Here is a 23,384-nt window from a genome sequence, read left to right as displayed (position 1 = left end):
CCCTTATTGTTGAGACGATGAAGAGACTGCAGGTAGCTGCCAATGACCCTCACATGACTGCAGTACGTCTTTGGGAGCAGATTGATGCCCTCAAGACAGCAGCCGCAAGCAAAAGTCTCAAGATTGAGATATGTGTTGCAGAATAACTGGCCTTAAAGCATGTGCCATATCATTTGCTTTGTAAGTCCCATACATGTGAACGGTTTGATACAGACAATCTCACAGCTATGGCTGCTCTCGAAAACAAAATTGGTCTTCGTAAACTCAGTGTAAAGAGAGAGCCAGCATTGCAGCCTACCTCCAAAGTCCGGAAAAAAATCTGTGGTTGAAACTGCTCTGGCAGCTCTTATAAAGCTCCTAGCCCATGAGGGAGATGGTAAGACAGCATCTTTAGCAGAACAGTTTGCTTTGATTTCAGAGGAAGCTGAAGTATATAAGTTCTTTAGTCTCTACAAAGAGCGATGTTTTACCAGACTTGAATATCAGGCAGGTGCAGTCTATGATTACATTCCGTACATGAAGCAGTTACTTTCCAAGACACCGCTTAATAATCTTGTTAGAGCTTGTAAAATTTACCTTGAGAATGATTTCATCATAGCAGGATTCAAAGCACTTGCAACTTTTACATACCAAGTGACAATGCCCTTCCTTGACTGAGTGGAACGAGCAAACCAGGATTTGTTAATTGACATCCTTCTTCAGCTCTGCAGTGACTTTGCTGAAAACAAGATACACACCTTCCGGGACAACTATGTAGAATGGACACATGTGAAAATGGAAGACAATGCTCCACAAAGCGATCATCTTCTTCTTGGCGAGATGTGCAATTGTGCATCCAGGCTGGAAAAGTAGAACTGCAGTGCAAGCGTAATTATTGGGATGTTGATCTTAATGCTGCTTGAGCAACTCCTCTCCATACACTGGTATCAGGCAACGAAAAAAACCTTTCGACAAACTGCTGGAATGCAGATTGCAGAGAGGTACTTGGCCAAGTTTGGTTATCTTGCTTCACAATCGGCCAAACACTCAAACATGGTGTTCAAGGCAAAGAGGATCAAAGATGACCTTGAAGAATCAATGAAGTTTAGCGGTCAACCAGTACTATTCTCAAACAACTAGATTTAATGGAGGTGACCTGAAGCTACAAGCAGAAACAGAAGAAAAAGCAAAGGTTGAAAGAGAATTTACAAAAGAAAGTGAGAGCCAGTGATTTTATTGACCAACTCGTTGTGAAATGGAAAAAAAACATGGGGTCCTTTACAATTACATTTGTCCATGAAGTAAAAACTCTTGTTTCTAAACCCCACCTGAGCTGAAGACATTCTTAAGGCAAGAAATCCAATATTAGAGAGTCACCTACCAACATGAAGCAGATATCCGCAGAGATATTTACCAGGTCAACAAGGTATCCCAAGAGGAGATGATTGAGAACCTCACTGTACTCCTTGGAGATGATTTCCAGGTTGAGGAAGCAGTAGTCTTCCCTTGTGAAGAGGAAATAGTGCAAACACTTACAGGAGCTAAAGAGGCAGAGGGTCAGTATAATGAAGGCCTGGTGTTCCAGCCAAACCAGTCACTTGCCGTCATATGGGATGTGGGAGAAAACAAAAGATGGTACGCTGGGTTTTACCTTGACGACAATAGGGATGCAACATTTCGAGTGGATCATCTGATGCGTACTGGCATAAGAGATGAAACTTGGCAGCGACCACCTGGCACTGATGACCTTCAGGACACCATGGAGCAACAGATTGTCCCTGTGACAGTTTCAGGAACTTGGGTCTTTTCTCGGAGAAAACCATGTTACATTTTAAACAATGCTCCTGAAATTGAAACTGTGTTTAAAGAAAACCCAATAAAGGTGAAAAAAACGATAAATTTTGTAAAAATTGGTATTAAGTCAACCTCCAATCGTCAGTGACTTTTCTGATATGCACTAACAGATTGCCTGACCCCACAAACATAGGGTTGGACACCAGAACCAGAGAAAACAACCCCAAAATAGCAAAGTTATGGCTAAAAATGTGATTTTTCATGGAAAATAGCGGCCATTTTGGATTTTTGCTCTGCACACTTTTTTCTTGGATACAAGATCAAGAATTTTGTCATTTTGTGTTGAGATAGGTTAAATGGAATAGAAAAAAACTGTCCCCAGTGAAAAATAACAAAAAAAGTATTTTTGACCCATGTATAGCCCACTCCTAATATAACCCATTAGGGGCCAGTGGGCAACATGTCTTTTTGAAAAAAATTGGGACTCGGGCACATATTTGTGATAGTGCTTCATAACATTAAGTCCTTGAAATACAACACTCAAGTGTTCAGTGCCATGCCCATACCAACATGGTGAATGTGTGTTTGTTTTATTTTAGATACCGTACTTTACATTAAATAGTTTCAAGTCAGTTAATTTTATATGATGGCTGGACAAAGCATTGGCGATCGATTTGTTGCTGCTCAGCACACGATCATTGGCTCTGACATGTCAAAAAGTGTTTGTAAAGCATCAACAAGTGAAGTTATGGGCCCCAAGAAGAAGCACTTGGATTATTTGCACTCGTTAACTAACGAGCCAAACATCAACATTCCAGAACTTGCAGATATTCTGGTAGAGCGAAGTAAGCAGTTGAAGTGGGTGATAGTTTTCAAATCTCTCATAACAACACATCATTTGATGTGCTATGGAAATGAAAAATTCGTTCAGCATCTTGCTTCAAGAAACTCTTTGTTTGCTCTGGGAAGCTTTTTAGATAAAGCCGGTGTGCAAGGATATGATATGTCAACATATATAAGAAAGTATTCAGAGTATCTTAATCAGAAAGCAATCGCTTACCGAACACTGGCATATGATTTCACACGCATACGTCGTGGAAAAGATGGGTTGCTAAGAACACTAGAAGGAGAAAAACTACTCAAAGCGCTACCGGTGTTGCAACAATTGCTTGATTATTTATTGGAGTTCAACGCTACTCCCAATGAATTGACAAATGGAGTGATCAATGCTGCATTCATGCTTCTGTTTAAAGATTTGATTCGACTATTTGCTTGCTACAATGAAGGTGTAATTAACTTGCTTGAAAAATACTTTTCAATGAAGAAAAATCAATGTAAAGAAGCTCTTGAAGCATACAAGAAATTCTTAACACGAATGACTAAAGTCTCTGAAATGTTGAAGGTTGCAGAACAAGTTGGCATAGACAAGGGTGATATTCCAGACTTAACAACAGCTCCAAGCAGTTTGCTTGATGCTCTAGAACAACATCTTGCTTCTTTAGAAGGGAAGAAAATGGATTCAAAGCAGCCAGTATCAGCAGATGCCCATATGGGTACACTCAATGCTCTTAGCAATTCTTTCCAAAAACTGGATGAAAACACCCAGCAACAAGCTCTAGTTGAAGAAAAGGTTAGGCTTGAAACATATAAAAAACAAAGAGAAGAAGAACTCAAGAAACAACACTCAGATCATATACCAGTGGCAACTGTAGCACCTGCTGTCCAGCAACCAACAACATCAACCGCATCTGCTTCATCAGACTTGCTGGAAATATTTGGATCTTCTGCATCATCTGCAGTGCCAAGTAATACAAATTCGACAGGAAACTTTGGGTTTCCTCAGGCCAATTCTTCTGTGCCTACACAACAGCAGCACTTTGGTGCACCTCAGCAGCAACCCCAAGGGTTTGGTATAGGGATGCAGCCCACTCAACAGTTTGGATCGAACCAAGCTCAAAGTTGGGGTGCCCAACCTCAAAGCTCACCTGGAAATGCATTTGGATTCGAACAAACAATACCATCTACTCAGCCAAATTTATTTGCCAATTCTCCATTCAACAGTACTGCTACTGATGGAAATCAACAGTTGGCTTCATCGGGTTTGCTGCAACCAACTAGACTTGGTGAAGATCAACTGGTAAGTCAGATGTTGACTCAAAGCAATGACAAGAAAGATCTTGAATTTTCACTTGCTAATGTCGTGGCAAATTTGAGTGTGGGTGGTCAAAAGGCGAATCGTGATTTTGAACCAAAAGGCGAAAAGAAGTTGACGGGAGGGGCCAATTATAACCCAACTTTGACGCCAAGTCCAATTACTTACAACTCGAGTCCAATGCACGCAGTGGCTCCTGGAATGATCCCTGCAGCTCAACCCCAGCAAATGCCAATGTATGGTGGCGGAATGATTGGAATGAACACAATGATGCCAGCAACGATGCAGAACCCTCAACAACCGGCATACGGAATGGCGTACCAACAACCACTTCAGCAGCAACAACAACCCCCAATGCGCACATTAAACCCAAACAATCCTTTCGGCTCCATGTAAAGTTGTTCCAATCATTGTTGTTCCAACTAAAAGGTGAAATCAGTTTCTATTGACGTAAAGAAGAGTCAGTTGTAACTTCATATCACCTAAAAATTGTTTTTCTTTGACTAACTATCATTTCAGCAGATATGCTTTCCCATTAATTTTATCATTTTTAAGTTGTTTGCTTACATTGACACCAGCTAGTTGATTTATGTTGGATTTATTACCTAAGAACACGTTTCGGTTTAAGCCATTTCACAAGTAATGTCAGTGCTATAAATGACTTTTCCCTCAAAATAATTCTATTGAAATATTGTACAGGCTCATATGTTTTATCATCTAATGCGTTTTTTCATGTCCCTCCCACATATATTTTTTGACTCGTAAGATAAAAAAAAGAGTACATTTTGTCAATTTGTTTCTAGTTTGAAACATCACATATTTTTGCAGAGAACAATTACAAACTTGATTCTGCAATCTGCATCAATTGTCAAAATTACCTGAGAATGTATGTATAACTATTTATGGAATAAGACACCTGCAACACTTAATTCACACCTGACTGTGAGAAGCTTGATAAGTAGACAATAATTTATTCAATGCTGTTGGCATGTCTGTGTCAATGTTTTCTTCAAATATTATGTAATGTCCAGGCTTCTCTAGTCACTTGCTTTTGGATCCCAGAAGATATATCTCATTATTTATGGAAGACTTCTATCACGGAAATAGTTATACATACCATGTATTGTATATTCGAACCTGATGTAGCACATATGTACAGTATCTTGATTTTATGCGTATTAGCGATGAAATTTCAAAAAGCATAGATTCTTTCATTTGCAAATTCTGCTATTGCAACTTATCTGATTTTGTGTACTTGCTTCATGATATTAAAGAGCATGATTTGTCTTTATGTCAGTTCATAAATTATAGCAACCTTGTTATTTTCATTGTGAAAAGCATTTCCTCCAACTGTCTCTACAACTAAGATCAGCGTGTGCAGATGAGCCATGACCGGAAATTTAAATGATTTATTGTATTTTGTGGTCATGCACAGACAATATTATTTTCAAACTGGGTTAAAATTATTTCAAAATTTTGCGCTGCCTTTCAAGCGCGCGTTATGTCTTCAAGGTGTTGCTTTAACCATGCTACTACTATTAAATATATAAATTTAAGTCTTTTGTTTTAAGATGCAAGCTTCACTGTGCTTGTGGTTGCGAAATAGTAATCCTACACTTAAATGTTAAATGCCAGGAAAAAGGATAAAGTCTTCGTTTTTGGCTTTTGACATTAAAGTATTTTTTTTTAATTTTCTTTTACATGTAAAGTATATTTTTCGGTTTAAAATTATTTGGATGAGCTCGTCTCCTCTGTGATTGACAACCTACTATTGTGATACAGACAAATCAACGTTTACATTTTGTGTTTTTTGTTGTTTAATTTATAACAGTTCCTTGTGTGGTGCAATTCTTCGAAAGTGGCATTTCCTTTTCTTGGTATGCATAGCACCGCAGGTTTCAGCCAAAACGAAACTTGTACTAGTGGTAGAGTGTATCCCTGACAACTGTAGCTTGGTGAAGCAAGCCGTAGTAAGATCAATCAAACGCTTCATTGATAAAATGAGTAATAAAAATTCAAAAGTTGATACAGTAAAGCTCTTTGCATCCATTGCTACGATTCCTGAGCTTCCCATAACTTAATATGCAATTACAGGCTACAAGGGCTTAATGTACTGTAGAATATTTGCCCATTGTTTAATTTAAGTGATTACGATTAAAATTCCAATATTAGTGATTGAATTCCCGTTCAAAAATCTCGTTTTTACTTTTGATTAGAAGTTCTAGCCAGTCCATTCAGCTTTGATAAATTTTGTTTTCTTCTATATTTCAAGCCACACATCAAACCAAAGACTCCTGTACATGGAAAGACACTTCTTGCTTTACTGTTACCCCTAGTTATGTGATGTTATTACTGGCCAAAGCATAAAAACGCTCTGTCGAACGGTTTCAAAGCATAAAAGAAATTAATGAGTCAAAAAAAAGTTTAGTAATAGTATTTACGAAAATGTGTTCCCAGTATTAAACTTTATGTATCATTTACATTCTGCTATGTTATCATACCCTGCATTATCACCGTGACCAAATTATATCAGGTGAGATACTTGTCTATGTAAACTTTATCGAATGTAAACTCTACGATAAATGTGTAACATGCATACAATTATTACCCGCATTGTTTTGTGTTGACACGCTTTATTTATGAACAGCTTGCTTGACCGAAATGATGAACAAGAAGTAGGCTACATTGATACGTCAGTAGACGTTGAATCAATGTAAAATGCGACTGATTTTCAGTCTGGGTAGGTAGCAAAATCCGTCTTTTAAATTTTTTCAACGTTTGTAGACGTGAAATCAATAAAAAAAATGCGCTTGGAAGATGGATTTTGCTACCTGGTAATCCTACGAAAACATTTCTGTAGTTTTGCTTTTACCGTATGTTGGTTTAACGTCTAATCACGTTGCAATAACGGAGTAGGAATGTGCTTGACTGTTTGTGTGGACCGATCGATATGTATGTTTGACTGTTGTATGTATCGTACAGATTTAACGTAGTAAATATCCCATCAACTTCAGTGTAGTCTTTTGAAAGTTCTCACCACTCTCATTTTGAAAGTTGGGCTTCTGGCTTTTTCATCCACCGACTATCTATAAATTCTGGTTGGAGATGCAAGTCCAAAGCCGTAAAAAACATTGTCATCAACAGTGAATCGCACATTATCGATCCAAGTATGTATACGAACTCGTCTCAACTGTTCATCAGAGGGTATGTTGGCAATTAGGAGTCTTGCTCAAGTGCATTGCAATTCCTTTTTTCTTTAAGTCCATCGCTTTGGTTGATATTCCAAGCGACCTTAGACAACTAAAACTTTACACGCTTTCGCAGAACGCTAGTTCTTATAAATCTTGACACTGGCTGTACTAGAAGGTTAAAAGCTAGAATATTGTTACCGCAAGGGTAACTAAACTTTATTGTTATTTATTTAAGAGTTATGGCACAAAAAGACATTTTTTTTGTACACTGTTTTTCGTCAATCTATGGTTGGCACTGGAATAGCTACGGCTACCGTTTGCAGTGATGTACGCGCATACAAAAAATATTGACGCCGTCAGCGCAAACGCAAACGTTCGAAAAACTATACGCCGCATGCGTCAACGCAACTTGTAAAAAAAGTTGGCGGCGTCAGCGTTAGCGCATACTCTAGCGCAAACTCATTTTGTTTGCTAGGTGCCAAATATTCACACGGTATAAACCACTCGAAACAACACACTTTTCAAGACACTTCGCGATTTCTCGTTACAAGAAATTATCTTTTTGGCCGGAAGGCACATCTGGCATTGAAAATATAAGTTTTTGCCTTTCGAAGAGAGCTTAAAATAGCCTACTTTTCCATGTAGGGCCATGGATTTGTATTATCATGCTCCATTTCACTTGGAGATTAGTATTACCGTAAGTTATTCCCTGAATACAATAGTGTAGTGTAAGAAACTGTAGCATATGCCTATCAAGAAAATTCTAGTATTATACTAACTGTCGCTCCTAGTAATATACTAACTGTCGCTCCCTAAAAATCCATTATAAAAAACACTATTTTTAAAATGATTCCGTTTGAATAAGACTAATGTTGCTTTTAATGCCATAATTCTCTCAGTAAGCTCTATGCTTTTTTCTGATAAGATTTTTAAAAAGTGGGCTAATGGAAGACGAAACTGCCAGATACAAGAAAGTTTAGATTCTGAACTGCACAACTCTTTGTTATTAGCATTCAGGGATAGTTAGCATTACTAGTGTTATTAGCAGTAGGCTACTCAAAAGCCTCTCACAATTGACCCCTGGATGCATGTTTTGCTAAACTGCTCAATGCTCATCAAGTTACAAAACATATATAATTACATACTTGCGCAACAGAATGTATAAATTGGCAAGTAAAAATTACCTTAGCTTGATAGCCTACTGTATGTAGGCCTACACATTACTACGCTACATAGCCTACAACAAGAATAACCGGCAAAGCAATGTACTACATATAACATACAGAGTATAACATCATGCAAGCAAATATTTGAGTTTGTTTAGATACATAGGCTGCACTGCTCATTGCCTGAGAAGTTTCTGATTTGCCCCAAAATGCAAGACTTAACTAATATAAATTAAAGTGCTCACAATTGCTTACAAACGCCTTCAACACTGCTTGACTAGAAAAACTTCACACTACAAAGCAGTAGCGTAGCCAGGAATTTTGAAAGGGGGGGTTTTAGCCACCCAGCGGCGGGGGTCTGGGGGGCCTCCCCCAGAAAATTTTGAAAAATTACTTTGAATTTGGTGCATTCTGAGAGCATTTTCAACAAAAATGTGGGTATGAATATTCCTGTAAAATGGTGCTGTCCGGTAGCATAGCAAAAGGATAAGATCATGTTTTCTTCGGCATTTTTCGGAAATAAAGCTAAGTCTCTGTGTTTTCTTGTTGCTAATTCCTGGCTGAGATGTTTGAATGTTTGGTATTGACAAAACTCGCTCTTTTAATGCAATTTTGTTTAAAATTAGGCAATTTTTTTTTTGACTGAAAACATCATTCTCAATATCGTGACGTCACACGCTTGCCAAAGGGGGGGGGTTGTAACCCCCAAAACCCCCCCCCTTGGCTACGCCACTGCTACGAAGCCAAGTCATTGTTTACATTTTACATGGAGCGACATTACCAACCTACCTACTTGCTTGCTTACATTACATTCCTGTTCTGACCGGTAATTTACTAAGTAATTTCTCAGTAGGCCTAATTTGTTTTAACTAATTCTTTCTTCTTTTCTGCAAGACTTCAGTCTCCACGTGGGATTCTAGCGTCAAAGGCAGTAGTGCGATGTACAAACAAACTCCAGCTGACTGAACAATAGATGACACTGTGACACAACACTAGAACAATGGGCAATTGCAAGACGTCAACATTTCGCAGTTTGACAAAAAAAATTGCAAACAACAACTAAGACATTAAAAAGTATGCGTTGACTCTATGCGCTAAAAAACCGCGAAAACTTTACGGCGCATCCTCAAGCGCAAACTATCCAAAAAAATGTGGCCGCAAACGTTAGCGCAAACAAAAAGTCTACGCCGCAAGTATGCGGCGTAGAATTTGCGGCGCATACGTACATCTCTGACCGTTTGGACGTGCACATATTCAAGGGTCAACTCGTAGTCTTTTGTGAAAGTTAAAACTGTCGAAGTGAGCACAGAATTGTCCTAGCTAACGCCCTGAGGCAAAGTGTTCAGTTTGTTTTTATTTCTGATCATCACAACGAAAGTGATACGCAAACATAGCAGATGTCTAGAAAAAGGTAGAAGCGACAAAACGCGGACGTTACAACGTGCATGATACCAAAGCAGAACAATCAGTTTAAAATATGGCACGATCGCAACACCTTATAAGTGGAAAGCCTATAGCAAGCCGGGCTGACCCGTGTCTCAGATGAGGCTACGGCTGAGTTGGACATGATTGGTCTTCAACTGAAACCTATTTTTATAAAAGGGACCATTGAGTTATGATCAAATAAGCCAATGGTGAAACACCCCAAAGTCTAAAGCTGCTGTGTCTGTATGTATGCGGGTAGGCTAATAGCCTACGTCTGTGCTTTATGACATTGAGACCCCACGTAAATTGAGTTACTTCGATTAGCAACCACGAAATACAAGCCCAGTTCTCACAAATGTTCAAAATTCCCTACATCTGCAAAAGACTTGGTGTGGTGTTGCAGCAATATCGATTTAAAAATCAGAAATGCTTAATCACATCACACATAAAACTCGCTAAGAACAACTACAAAAAATGCTCCAGTTCTAGCTCAATTGTTACTCCACTATAGTCCAGAATTCCCTGTGTAGCAGATAACTTAACTTATCCGCCCATAGCCTACCTAGCTGTAATACTAAGTCTACAGCGACTTTTTGGACACGTAACAATGCGGCAGAAATGATCCGAGAACAAGGCAGTGGCGTAGCTCGGGAATGTGTCGCCCAGGGCGGATTCAGATTTTGCCGCCCCTTCAAGAAAAAGCATGTGAAAGTGAAATTTTTTTAATTGACTTAAAGTAGAATTATTGTATGTTTTGAACCAGTAGCGTAGCCAGTAATTTTGAAAGGGGGGGTTTTAAGGGCCGGCGGGCGAAGCCCGACGGCGTCCTCGCCAAAGACGAGACCCAGCGGCGGGGGGTCTGGGGGGCCTCCCCCAGAAAAATTTGAAAAATTATTTTGGATTTGGTGCATTCTGAGAGCATTTTCAACAAAAATGTGGGTATAAATATTCCTGTAAAATGGTGCTGTCCGGTGGCATAGCAAAAGGATAAGATCATGTTTTCTTGGGAATTTTTCGGTAACTTAATAAAGTTAAGTTTCTATGTTTTCTTGTTGCTAATTCCTGGCTGAGATATTTGAATGTTTGGTATTGGCAAAACTCGCTCTTTTAATGGAGTTTCGTTTAAAATTAGGCAAACTTTGTTTTGGAGACATAGTGACTGAAAGCATCATTCTCAATATCGTGGCGTCACATGCGTGCCAAAGGGGGGTTGTAACCCCCAAACCCCTCCTCTCCCTTGGCTACGCCACTGTTTTGAACGTTGCCATTCTGTTTGCTTTTATTTTCCGTGTACTTTTGCATTATCAACAAAAAAACAAAACGTTCTGTCTGAAAGTGCCGCCCCCCAGACGTGCCGCCCGGGGCGGTCCGCCCCCCGCCCCCCTAGCTACGCCACTGGAACGAGGTCTGGGCTTCTTTGTCACCACATAACTTAAAAGATTACAATCGTCTTTCCACAACAGAACATAATTCCAATCATAAGTTCAACCCAGGAAACTGCACACAGAACGTTGATTGACGGAGCCAGAAGTAGTATCACTACTGTATTAAAATCATATTATATAGTGAGCTGCACCAAAAATTATGCCATACTCTGACTCTGTCTGTTGAATTGTAGGCCAAAACGCGATATACATAGTCGCTGAGTTATCCAGCATCTGTAGGCTATAACGTTGAAGAGACGAAAAAACTACGTATATGTGATTAAAACTGCCGGTTGCAAGAATGCGTTTAGCTTATTGGCATGCGAATTCTTGAGGCACGCAAATTCCTAATCACGTTTCAGAATCCTGAAGCACAACTGCACAATTACTTGAATTCCTGGGTACGTTGCATATATGCAAAAGAACGACAATTTCACGACGGTAACAAAACGTTGAAAAGACCTTAGCAGAAACGCAGGGCGCTACACCTGAATGACTATTCTTATTTTTGGGTGAAAATTGATGTGGGGTTATAAGGTGGATGGATCAGTTCAAAAATATGTAAAAAATTACGTGCATTTTGCAGATTTTAGCACAAACTACAATATATTCAATCAGTGCAGCTAGTGAAGTTGAACCAATAAGCATAAAAATTCCCTAAATTTCTCATTTACCTAACTTTGTCCCTAAGTAAGCATGAAATTTCCAAAAAATTAGAATAGGCTACTCGCTACTGTACAAGCCAGATTTGAAGAGGATTGATCAAGACAAGAATTGCCAAAAGTCCCACTAAGTAACGTAACATGTATAACTCAGTCTTATGTATAGTAATTGCAGGTAGATTGCTCCTTCTACAATCTACAAAGACTATATGCTACTATTGCATTGAAAAAAAAAAGCATTCAACTACATCATCTGACAATGACGCTTTTTGTTGATGCATTTTTTGAAATTTGGATCTGGCAACCTTGTGCTAGCTATCAAGCAATGTTGCCACACATGAATTTAGGAACATCTGCAGGGAGTAGGGAATTCCTACTGGATTTTTTAAGATTGTTACGCTTTTCATCTTGATACTCACAATTAGCAAAGCAAAAGTTAACATTCAAAAAATGATCACGATTAGTCACAAATAGATCTCATTAAGTCACCACTACCATTATCACAATTAGTTTTTTTTTCAAATTAGTTTTTACAAGAATTACAATCAGTCACCTACAGGATAATTGACTCCCCCCCCCACCCAAAATAGTTTGATTCAATATTTCACACTCTGTTACAGCATCATTTCACAAAGTTTTACTATTGATTTAGGCTAAAAATAGGCTACTATTGGAATGCGCAATTTTAAGAAAAAATTTTCTTCTACACCATCACAGATTTGGTGTAATTTAGAAAATATTTGCTACTTTGTTTTAATGAAGTATAACTGTTTGTCCGTAATCTTTGCTGACCTTTTGCCCGGCTACTTTGAGTCTTGCTTGCCTGCTGAGTGTTTGTTTATTGCTGAACTGTAGGCCTATGTTCATTTATGGGTTAATTGTATAATGTATATGCTACACCATGAGTAGTCCGCCCCGATAGCTCAGTTGGTTAGCACGTGACTTCGTGAACGAAGAAGCTTCAAGATCAAGCGGCGCTGGTTCGACTCTTGGGGTGTGCGCTTGAGCAACGCATTCTCAGGACCGCTCTCCATTCAGCGACACCTAATGGATGTAATAATTTCCCGGCAATAACTCTTTAACAATCTGAAACTTCACTCTGTCAATCTCAGTAACTTGCCCTGCGTCAAAAGCCTCTACAAGTATGCGCAACTACCATGAATAACTTTTCAAGGCTTTGTGAGTCCGAGGATAAAAATCCAGAACCAACCAACCGATTAATAAATCGTAAAATTCTTTATGCAAAGAGTTAAGGTCCTAGACATGATTTTTTGGATCTTGCACACTTCCATTGTTTTGATTAGAAGAACAATTGAATGTTATTTTGTATGAAAAATTATTTTTGTTTTAACCTTCTACCTTCTCCACCTAACTGTCATATTGTATGGGCTGTGTTGTACATGCAACTGTGTGATTTTTATTTTTTACTATGTAAATTTTTGTTACTCCCGTTACTTTTCTAACACTTCTGTATTTTTAGGAGACAATTTAGGGCTTTGGTGTAATTCTAGGTGAAATGGTGTTTGGAGGTTGAAATGGTGTAGTAAGCAAACTATGTGTAGAGTCTGGCAACACTGTATTCAGCTATTGCATTGTTGATTGTTGGCTGTTGCATTTTGCAATCAGTTCAGTCAGATTATTTAGAGTCAGGCGCGAATCTAAGAGTTTTTTTCGGGGGGGAGCCAGAAAATTTGAAAATCAATTAAAAAGAAAGAAAAAGCTAAACAGATATGAACAATGATACTACGACATATACGATATGCTAGAAAATAGACATTAAAACAACCATTTTCATCAATTGTGATGCCAAGGGACTAATATCAGCTGTTTAGAAGCATATCAAACCATTTGATGCGGAAACATACAATTTTTCACAAAATTTCGGGGGAGCCCCCCCATAAATCCGCGCCTGTTTAGAGTGCAGTGTGCACCGCAAAGTGGTAACTACAGCATCTTGGAGGAAGCATCAATTAAGCATTTGGAATTCAGTTTATGCAATAACGCATAGCAAATTGGTACGGTATCTTAACAAAGGTCAATGAATCAGTAACATAAATATTTGGTTTCATACAAGCCAGTTTTTTTTTTAAGGTTTGGTTTGGGTGATCGCTAAGTAGTTTTAAGAGACCGCAAGTGTTTCATTTAAATACCAAAAAATAGCCATATTTGCTTAAGACATAGCGAGAAACAACCATTACTTTTCTACTGTAGTTGCAAGTCCAAATTTTTGGAAACTGCTGGAGAAATTTGGGGGACCGTTTCGGTCCCCCAAAACACCTTAACAAAACACTGCATACAACTCATTTAGGTAAATTTCGATGGTCTACTTTACTGTCAATCAATCTTATTAAGTCAATCTAGCAAGTAGTTTTAGGGTAAATGATTTCAACAAAACACAATTAAATGTAATTCTATATTAATATGAGCTTGTGAAAACACCGTGATTAAGTTACTTTTCTGTGTTTTAAGGGGGGGAGCAATCTTCCCCTGCATTCATCATTCATTGGGGATGTGGTTACATTTATGTCTCTAGTGAAACCAGACAAGGAATTCTGTCCTAATAAGACAACTTTAAAGCTGTCAATTTTATTTTAAACTTAGGTTTTTTGTGATATTTTATGTAATCTTTTCATGGACAGATGACTGTAAAATATCGCTGGCCATTTCCTAAACAACCTTTTCCCTTGTGGTGGAAATGGTCCACTTCTGTGGCAATTGGAACAGTTGGAACACTCAGTAAAATATTTTTGTGTTATTTAAACTCAACTAAAGTATATCGAAAAAAGATACTCTTGAATGCTATATATCACAGACCAAAGGGCACCTCACTTGTCACAGGTAATCATTAAGTTTGGTTATGAAATATAGGGTTCGCATTTGCGACCATCAACATAATTGTGTCCACTTCACAAATATTTTGCAATTGAAAATAATTTGACAGAAAAAATTAAATAGTTTATTTATCAATAATGTTATCATAATTTGTGTAAAATTTTATCGTTTATGTGACTTGTTTTTTGATTTCAAAATTACATTTTTAGAAAAAGTTCATTTTTTATAAATAAAAAAATGGCATCCTGACATTCAACTCAAACGGCATAAATATATGTCAACGAGAAGTGTTTCTATCAGGTTTCGCGCGATGGTATTGTCATCACACTATTTAGCACAACTTGTTTTTTTACGTATTGTTATTAGGTGGATCACGCAGAATTATTTTGCCAGAATGACAGTGATGACTGGTGATTTGACGCATTTTGAAGTTAAAACAGCAGTTACAAAATGTGCCATTGTAATTTTAATACACATAACAATACCACCAAATTATAACATATTAAAGAGTATCAAAATATCATTCTAATAAAAAAGAGTAACTGTTTAAGTTACCAGTTTAGTCGGCACCAGTTTAGTTTAGTCGGCAGCAAAGGCCGAGTGGTTAGCGCGTTGGGCTCGCAGTCGAGAGCCTGCATGTTCGACTCCAGCCGCCCGCACTTTCTGTTGTTTCTCTGGGCAAGAAACTTTACGATAATTGCCTCTACCCAGTGATCGATTTCGAGTAATGGGTAGTACCAAATTTCAGTAATAAGTAGAGTAGACAACCGGAAACAGACATTGCCGTCGGCTGCAGCGTGGGTCAGAAGTACGTCGGAAGGCGTACACCGATGCATAGCGCTCAAGTCCGCTTTTCCGCAATGCAGGGTAAAGATATGAAAAACAATACCAAAAACAATTTTCAGAAGTCCTTGGAAAAATGGTCGCAAATTTGCATATGGACTATATATATCAATTAACCCACTTAATACTTTCTCACTTTTTGTGGCAGAGGCAGTTGATGCAAAACTAAACTTATAATGCGTTCATGCAGCACTGTTATATTATGTACATTGTACAATGCATTTATGTAGATAGCAGTACCACTCCTTTTCCTATCAATCCAGATTTACTGTAGATTGGCTCTCTTTATGCAAAAGTTAGACAGCACAAATAAATCTGAAACAACTATGTGCTACTATAAAACTACTGTTTCTGTTCATTTTGTGAATATGTATTGCAGTATCTAACCACCACAGTTGTGTTGATGATCCGTTACTGAGTGGCATTCTTCCTTGGTGCACATTTTTTACACCAAAAAAAATTCGTTGGACACCTGCTGCTCATGATATTTGCTTTACCAAAAGATGGCATGGAATTTTCTTTGCTTTGGGAAAGGTAGGCAATTTTGTCAAGTTTTTAATATTTGCAACCCCAAAGTCCAAACTTTGTGCATAAAGGTACAGTAGTTGAACTAACAGCATCTGTTAGTGCATTTGCAGTCTGTGTGTCATGTTTTTGTGTTTTGGATATCGACAACCCTCCCTATCTTCTTGTGGCAAACAAATAATAACAAAAAGTTAAAATAAACTGAAGAATCAACATCAGTGACATTGTTAAGTAATATCACAAGTAGGCAGCAGTGTAGTCAAAGGTGAAATTTACTTTCAATGGATTAATCCAATTCTGCTTTAAGGATGTAACATTTATGTAAATATCTAAAACTTTGATGATATACTTGTCTATGCCCCATATTACTCATATTAGTCCTAATTTAACAACTTTAATTTTGCAGACTGTGCCTATAGTAAGAGGAGAAGGCGTCTACCAACCAGGCATGGACTTCACTCTTGAACAGATGAATCATGGTGAATGGGCTCACATATTTCCTGAAGGAAAAGTTAATGTTGATAAAAAATGGATTAGGTATTTAGTTTACATAGTTTGAATATATACAACTTAAATTTTCATTAAACCTTTTCAACTGTTTTTATCATGAAAATTTAGATTCAGCTGATCTCCTATGCAATGCTTTTTTTGGGGTATAAAAAAAAAACAATCTGAATCAAAAGATAAAGTTATCAGCTAAAATTAACAGTACGGTATACCCGCACACAAATGAGCAGCAGTTGGAAAAGTTGGTAAAACCATGGAGAATTGGAGAGTGTAAAACACGATGGTTACTTGGGTAGATTTATTGATAGTTTGCACAGTTAATCATTCACTTGGATGTTTGTAAAATTGCTATTGCACTAGTTTTTAGTGGATTTGATTTGCATTGAATATGCCCCTGTCGGCAAAAGTTGTTAGCAGATGTCACATTGATTCAACGTCTGCAGATGTTAAATTTATGTAAAAATGACGGATTTTGCTGTCTGAGGCACTAATGATTGACATTCAGGTTGAAATGGGGCGTTGGAAGGCTCATTAGTGAATGTGAAAACAATCCAGTGGTCATTCCCATGTACCACATCGGACTGGATGATATACTACCGAACAGAATGCCTTACATTCCTCGTCTGGGTAACTAAGTAAAATTTGTAAAAGATTCTCCAACCTGCAAAAACCGTTTTTAAATCGTTTCAACGTCGCTGGACGTTCACTAGCCTATGCCATGAAGTAAAAAACGAAAATGGTATTCCGGGTTGCAGACTTGAGTATTATTGACCTCATTTCATTGGGCTAGATCAGGGTGGTCCAAGACTGCGAACATGAAGGGCCACTTTAGGGTCTGAGAAAAACTTCACGGGCCGCATAGTGAGAAATGATAACGCGTTGCTGAAAGTAGAAACGTTGTTAAATAAAAACTTAACTAGGTTGCGATTTTGAACTTCTTTTCTATAGATTTCGATCTGTTTTAGCTACATTCTTACTGTTCGCAGGCTATGAACATTAACAAATCTTGTCGCTGACAAAATACAGTTGCAATGAAAGGACTGAGTTTGCTGTTCTGATCGACCTAATGTTTTGCTGCACGCCTAACTCACTTTTTAATCTCTGCTTGCGACTCAAAAAGTGATTTTCAGCTAGTAAAAAAGATACGATACATACATAACACGTCAACAAATTAGCAAACTAAAACAATTTATTGTTTTTTTACTTTTGCATATAGTGTCGATCTCTGGTTTAAATTCAGTGGTCGACAGACGTAAGCAGGCACCCAGGGTTTCATCAGCCAATCTGTTCCGTGTGTCGCTTTTTAATCGCTTCATAACGGAGAAAGTGCTAGCAACAAAAGCAAAATATCAACGCACGTTTGTGTCATCACAAACCGACATTGTTCCCTCATAGTTACCTATTGACCCGATTATGCGCGACTTATTTGGGGTTATGGCGAATGTAATGTATTTATAAAACGTAGGTGTATTTTTAAACCTTGGATTTAGCACTGATAATTCCGGCATGCACAAAGTGTTCGCGGCCACACAAAAGCTTCACGCGGGCCGCATGCGGCCCGCGTGCCAGGGTTTGGACCACCCTGGGCTAGATTAATTAATAGGCTACTTAGTTATCGGTTACTAATATCTTGGGAAGGAAGATCTCATCACAAAGTTTTGACCAAGTAAATGGCTGAACTACTGCTACTGTGGCTTTGTAGGTGGATAATGTTTTACTTTTATTTTTCTATTCCGTGTCGTATGTGCAATATTGCCTCACTTATGCTTATTGCTTAAGCTTGAATGAACATCATCGGTACAATTTATAGAAGTTTTTGTTAAGATCCGACCTAGAATCAATGTAATCCACGCGTACCAGAATGAGTGGCGGCAAAGATACCAGTCTGTCACTGACCTGGTTCAAATGCTACCAGGCGAAATTTATGGTATCTACTTCTGCGGTTTTAAACGTTTTTCATTGGTGATTACTTCTTTCATAGGCAACAAAGTGACGGTTTTAATTGGTGAGCCTCTAAGTTTTCAGCATCAATTGGAAACGTGCAAGAGGCTGGGACATTCCGCTTTGCAAATGCGCAAAGCGGTCACCGATACAATTCAAGAAGAACTGGACAGATTAAAAACAGAAGCATATAGACTTCATAACACGAGGACGAAATCTTGTTCTAGCTAGAAAAGTGAACATACTAGTCAGTGCACGTGAAAAAAATTATCGTTATTTTAATAGTGTTGTTAGTTTGTATTCGTCGAAGTTTTGCATCATGTGCGATTGTGCGTTTCAAGACCATTTTTATACATATGTGATTTTTTAAAACAATGAAAACTATCAATACTACAAAAAAGTGCTCAATGCTAAGCAAAAAAGCAAAGCAGAGCAAATCAAATCAAATATAGTTATTACTATCTGAAGCCTTTACAAATTGTTTCACCTAACGGATCATCAGAAGGTCTTATTTAAATAGAATCTATTTGAATAAGACCTTCTGATGATCCGTTAGGTGAAACAATTTGTAAAGGCTTCAGATAGTAATAACTATATTTGATTTATGTGATTTTTTATGTAGAAAGAAATGTTTTTCCTGGCAGTCAGCACAAGGCTGCCCTCTCTAGAAGAGCGAGCACTCACGAGCAGTTTGAGGTTCGCTAACTATCACGCGGCAGCTTCCACGCTAGCCAGACTTCCAATCGACTGTGTGTTTTTCGGCTACCGAAAAACATACCAAGTTGATTTTTTTTAGTATTGCAGCTGAGAATCAAGCGCTATTTATGGTATATTCTTGTTTTTATGTATGTAAACTTTATGCAATTACAAAGTAATTTCCTTCAAACATTCTAATGAAATAATTTTTGCAGACTTTAGGTAACTATAGCTAAAAAGTTCTTTGTCATTTTTTTTAATTGGTCAGTTGATTTGATTGAATCTTTATCCTCGGACTGGAAAAGCTTCTTGCAGAGCTTAATCCTGGTTGTTTCGCATCCTTGTAGAGGCTTTGAATCACTGACGCAGGCCCGGTCACCGAGATTGACAGAGGAGTGAAGTTTCCGATTGTTGAAATCTTGTTGTCGGGGAATTATTCCATCCATTAGATGCCGCTGAATGGAGCAATCCTTAACGTGCGTTGCTCAAACGCACACCCGAGAGTCGCCCTTAAACCAGCGCCCCTTGATCTTGAAGTTTCTTTGTTCCAGAAGTCACGCGCTAACCAACTGAGCTATCGGGGCGGATAGCTCAGTTGGTTAGTTAAACGCCGGACTTGGTACACAAAAAAAGCCTCAAAATCAAGCAGCACAGGTTGGGTTCTCGGCGTGTGCTCTTGAGCAACACATTTTGAGCACTTCTCTCCATTTAATGGCACCTACTGGGTGGAACAAAGCCTCTCCAGGGCTGGAATAACCCCCTTTTAGTCCGAGCATAAAGATTCAAACTTATCCACAGGTTAACCTTTAGACTACATTATCCTTCGTCAACTGTTTTAAGATGAATTTGGATCATCTTGTTTTGCATAAAAAAATCGAGTATTTTGTGATATGGTGTGATTTAATTCAATAAAGCACTATGCAGGTGTAAGTATTTTGTTGTATTGGCTACATATCACGGGTTGTCAAAAGTTATCTGTAGGGCGATTTTTTGTAACCTAAAAGGTGATTTTAGTTTTGCGAAAAAGTAACCAAAAACTAACTTTATTCAACGAAAACAAGAAAGCGAAAGAAACGGCAGCAATGCAACATAAAAAAGCATCTAAATTAGTTTCAATTTGTGCTCAAATCATAATTACACACAGGGATGGAGGAACCACGTGGGCCTGGGCCCACCTACTATATCTTCTGGGTGGGCCTGGCCCACCCACTTTTGAAAACTAAATTTATTTGAAAAGGTAGAGAAAACTGCAAATCAGAGAGGGAGTTCCAAAATCAGGTCACTCATTTGATACACACTAGATTGATTAATTATCTTTGATAGCTCAATGATGAAATCCAATCTTTAAACTTTTCTGTTGAGCCTACTATTGATGGGCAGCTCGTGTGGCTGTGGTTGCGTGTGATTGGTGGAGCAATCTATCAATATATTCTCTATGGTTAAAACAATGATACCATTACATATGCGCGTGGACCTACTGTATAATGCTGCAGATTATTAGGCTACTCCCAGGTGGTATTATAACTGTGTGTGTATTGTTACCTTTTTATTTGTGTGTACATCGCCATATTTTGTACAACGCTATACAGCAATTTTGTAAATTTTTCTGGCCAAATCGGGGCAAAAATGAAAAATTTTCGCTTGTTAGCACGAAAGGCGATCATGAAAACACAATGTATAAACGATTTCAAGTATTAGGAATGCAACAAAACTACTGGGGGGCGAAGCCCCCCAGTAGTTGGATGACTTTGACTGCTGCGCCTCTGGGCCCACCTACTTTTAAAATGGTTCCTCCATCCCTGATTACACATATGTAATGTTTTACATTCTCTGGCAGGAAGTTTCTGTCAATCAAACGCTTTAGCTGTTGTAGGGAAAACAAGTGGTTAAATTTAGTTAACACAATTTGTTTCATCGAAAAAATTACTTTATGAATTTTCGGGAATACACGCGAAACGAACAAGCATGGGCTCGTGCAAACCTAACATCCGTACCATAGATTCTATAGTAGAAGATATATTAAAGGTCTTGGCATTACATAGAACAAGGGTTGCCAACTAGTGGGCCATGAGCCTTTTTCAAGGGGGCCATAAAAAAAATTGAAAAATAATAATTTTTTTAATTATTTCTAAGTCCACTCCAACACTATATAACAAAAGAAATAAATTTAATAACAATACTAGTACATTTTGGCCCAAAATAAATGACGTTTCTTAATTAAATGACTTTTCTTTATTTTGCCCAATCAAAATGACTTTTCTTAATTTTTTCAAAAGGTTGAAAAAAATGATTTTCTATTGATTTTTTTGCCATTGATTTTCAAAGGGGACCACGGTGTAAACAAGGTTGGGAACTCCTGACATAGAATGTAAATTCATCTCTACAGTAGCAACGGAAGATAAATAAATAAGGGGATTAGGCAAAAAAATATTAAAAATAAAGTGACCTAACAAATGAGAAGTAACCTAAAAACACAAAAAGTGACTTTTGGTAACTTTATAACTTCTTAAATATTGACCCCACAACCATGAAATTTTGATTCTATATTTCTTTTGTTAATTGGTACAACTAAAAAAAAGTAACTTTAGTGACAAAAATCGCCCTAGTTATCTGCTTTTCCATCAGAAATAAGTACATTTTGGCTATTTACATTAAAGCTATTTGGGCTAATAAAGCTATAGCCTAAATATGTTTTTTTATGTTTTTGTAACAGTTTCTTTTTCTTATTTTCCCTTTATATCTTAAATTTTTCTGAAGGTGTTGCGACCCTGCCAAATTTCTCAACTCAATAACTTACTTCGGTCACAAGCACGTTTTAACGTTCGCGTTTTGTCGCTTCTACCTTTTTCTCGACCTTTGCTATGTTGACGTGTATTGTTTTTGATATGATGGTCAGAAATAAAAAAAAACTACTGAACTGAACATTCAGAAACTTTGTAAAGCACAGATGTGTTAATGTGAAGGATGAAACTTGCGTCTTGAATTCCATACCCAGGTCAAGTCTACTTCGATTTTGGTGGTAGACAAGCGTAAAATGCCAAGTAATCGATCAGCTTTGATCTCGATCGGTTCAAGTGCATATCCGAGAACGTCTGCTCACACAAATAAAGCTCAACGTTTTCTTTGCATCTCTGGAAATTTGTTTTTATCCAGCTGCTGGTAAAAAGGCACGAAAGACATTGCTGTCGGCGTCGCAAAGAAGCACAAATAGCTGCAGGGTAGCTGGAGCCATCTTCGGAATCAAGCAAAAAGAAGTGAATAGCCATAAGTCCTTTACAACTGCGACAAAAAGTGGACAGCGGTCGTTGCAATTGCTAGCAAGAAAAAAAATGAATGCTCGACTGTATCACTCTACTACACTCTCCAGGCAATAACTTAATAGTTGATTTCGCAATTATGACGCAACAATGATTCGAACTTCTCGCGCTTGCGCTTTGAAAAATATTGTCTTCACTAATCTTTTTAAAAATGCAAGTTGAATTTGTATGATTTCTGTGTGTGTCTGCGGGCAAAAAATAACACATTGTACAACAGGATTAGTGGATTACTCAACTAATGTTAACAAAGGTCCAGTTTGACAAGTTGAATATTTCTATCCGTCCGGTAAATAAGTTATTTCCCACGCAACCACAAAAGTTAAATTATCTGTATCAAACTACTTTTTTAGGTAAAATGTAACTCGAATTGGATTTCTGAGAAAGTGTTGGGGAGTCTGGGAGTCGAAGCCCCCCAGCAACTAGGATAATCACAGTAAAAATAGCTTCCTCCCAGTAGAAATCTGTTTAAAAAAGCCCTGAAACGTGGCAATGAGGTTATTCTTCCAAAAACTCAAGGTCTACCATCAACACCCAGAAGGTCCGGATTCGGACCGCGGTCCGCCAGTTGAGTAGCCCTGATGTACAACAACAAGCGCACCATACAAAAGCGTATCATGGGCCGGATTTTGGACACCCCTGGCCAAGTCGGTCCTTTCTTCCGTAAATTTACCCTCAGTTGAGAACCCTTTAACATTGCGATGTTGGTCTTGGTGTCACCCGCTATTGCATTGCAACGAGCCATGTGTATTGTGTGGCATTTTTATATATTTTTTGAAGAAATTTGGATCAATACGTGACCAAAATTCACAAATACTATTTGATTCAATTGTTTGTTGCTTTGCAAGACTCCTACATCTATCTTATGATATTGTTCATCCTGCTAATTGCACGCCTACTCTCATTCATTAACGCTAAGCTTGTATGCCGGTA

The 23,384-nt window shown here is 38.0% G+C and overlaps 2 protein-coding genes across 2 annotated transcripts; both read left to right on the top strand.

Moving 5' to 3' along the window:
* The first annotated feature begins 2,386 nt into the window (after nt 1-2,386).
* LOC145766016 (phosphatidylinositol-binding clathrin assembly protein LAP-like) lies at nt 2,387-6,938 on the top strand. Its single transcript, XM_082577668.1, has one exon. The coding sequence runs from the start codon at nt 2,417-2,419 to the stop codon at nt 4,319-4,321; it is 1,905 nt and encodes a 634-aa protein (XP_082433794.1). The 5' UTR covers nt 2,387-2,416; the 3' UTR covers nt 4,322-6,938.
* A 7,462-nt stretch (nt 6,939-14,400) lies between these two features.
* On the top strand, nt 14,401-18,920 carry LOC145767035 (tafazzin-like). Its single transcript, XM_082578767.1, has 5 exons — nt 14,401-14,631; nt 15,848-16,002; nt 16,400-16,530; nt 17,006-17,127; nt 18,482-18,920. The coding sequence occupies exons 1-5, from the start codon at nt 14,433-14,435 to the stop codon at nt 18,670-18,672; spliced, it is 798 nt and encodes a 265-aa protein (XP_082434893.1). The 5' UTR covers nt 14,401-14,432; the 3' UTR covers nt 18,673-18,920.
* Nucleotides 18,921-23,384: the final 4,464 nt, after the last annotated feature.

The sequence above is a fragment of the Aplidium turbinatum genome, chromosome 3 (assembly GCF_918807975.1).
Source record: "Aplidium turbinatum chromosome 3, kaAplTurb1.1, whole genome shotgun sequence".
Taxonomy (NCBI): Eukaryota; Metazoa; Chordata; class Ascidiacea; order Aplousobranchia; family Polyclinidae; genus Aplidium; species Aplidium turbinatum.
This window is presented reverse-complemented; position numbering and strand designations above follow the sequence as displayed.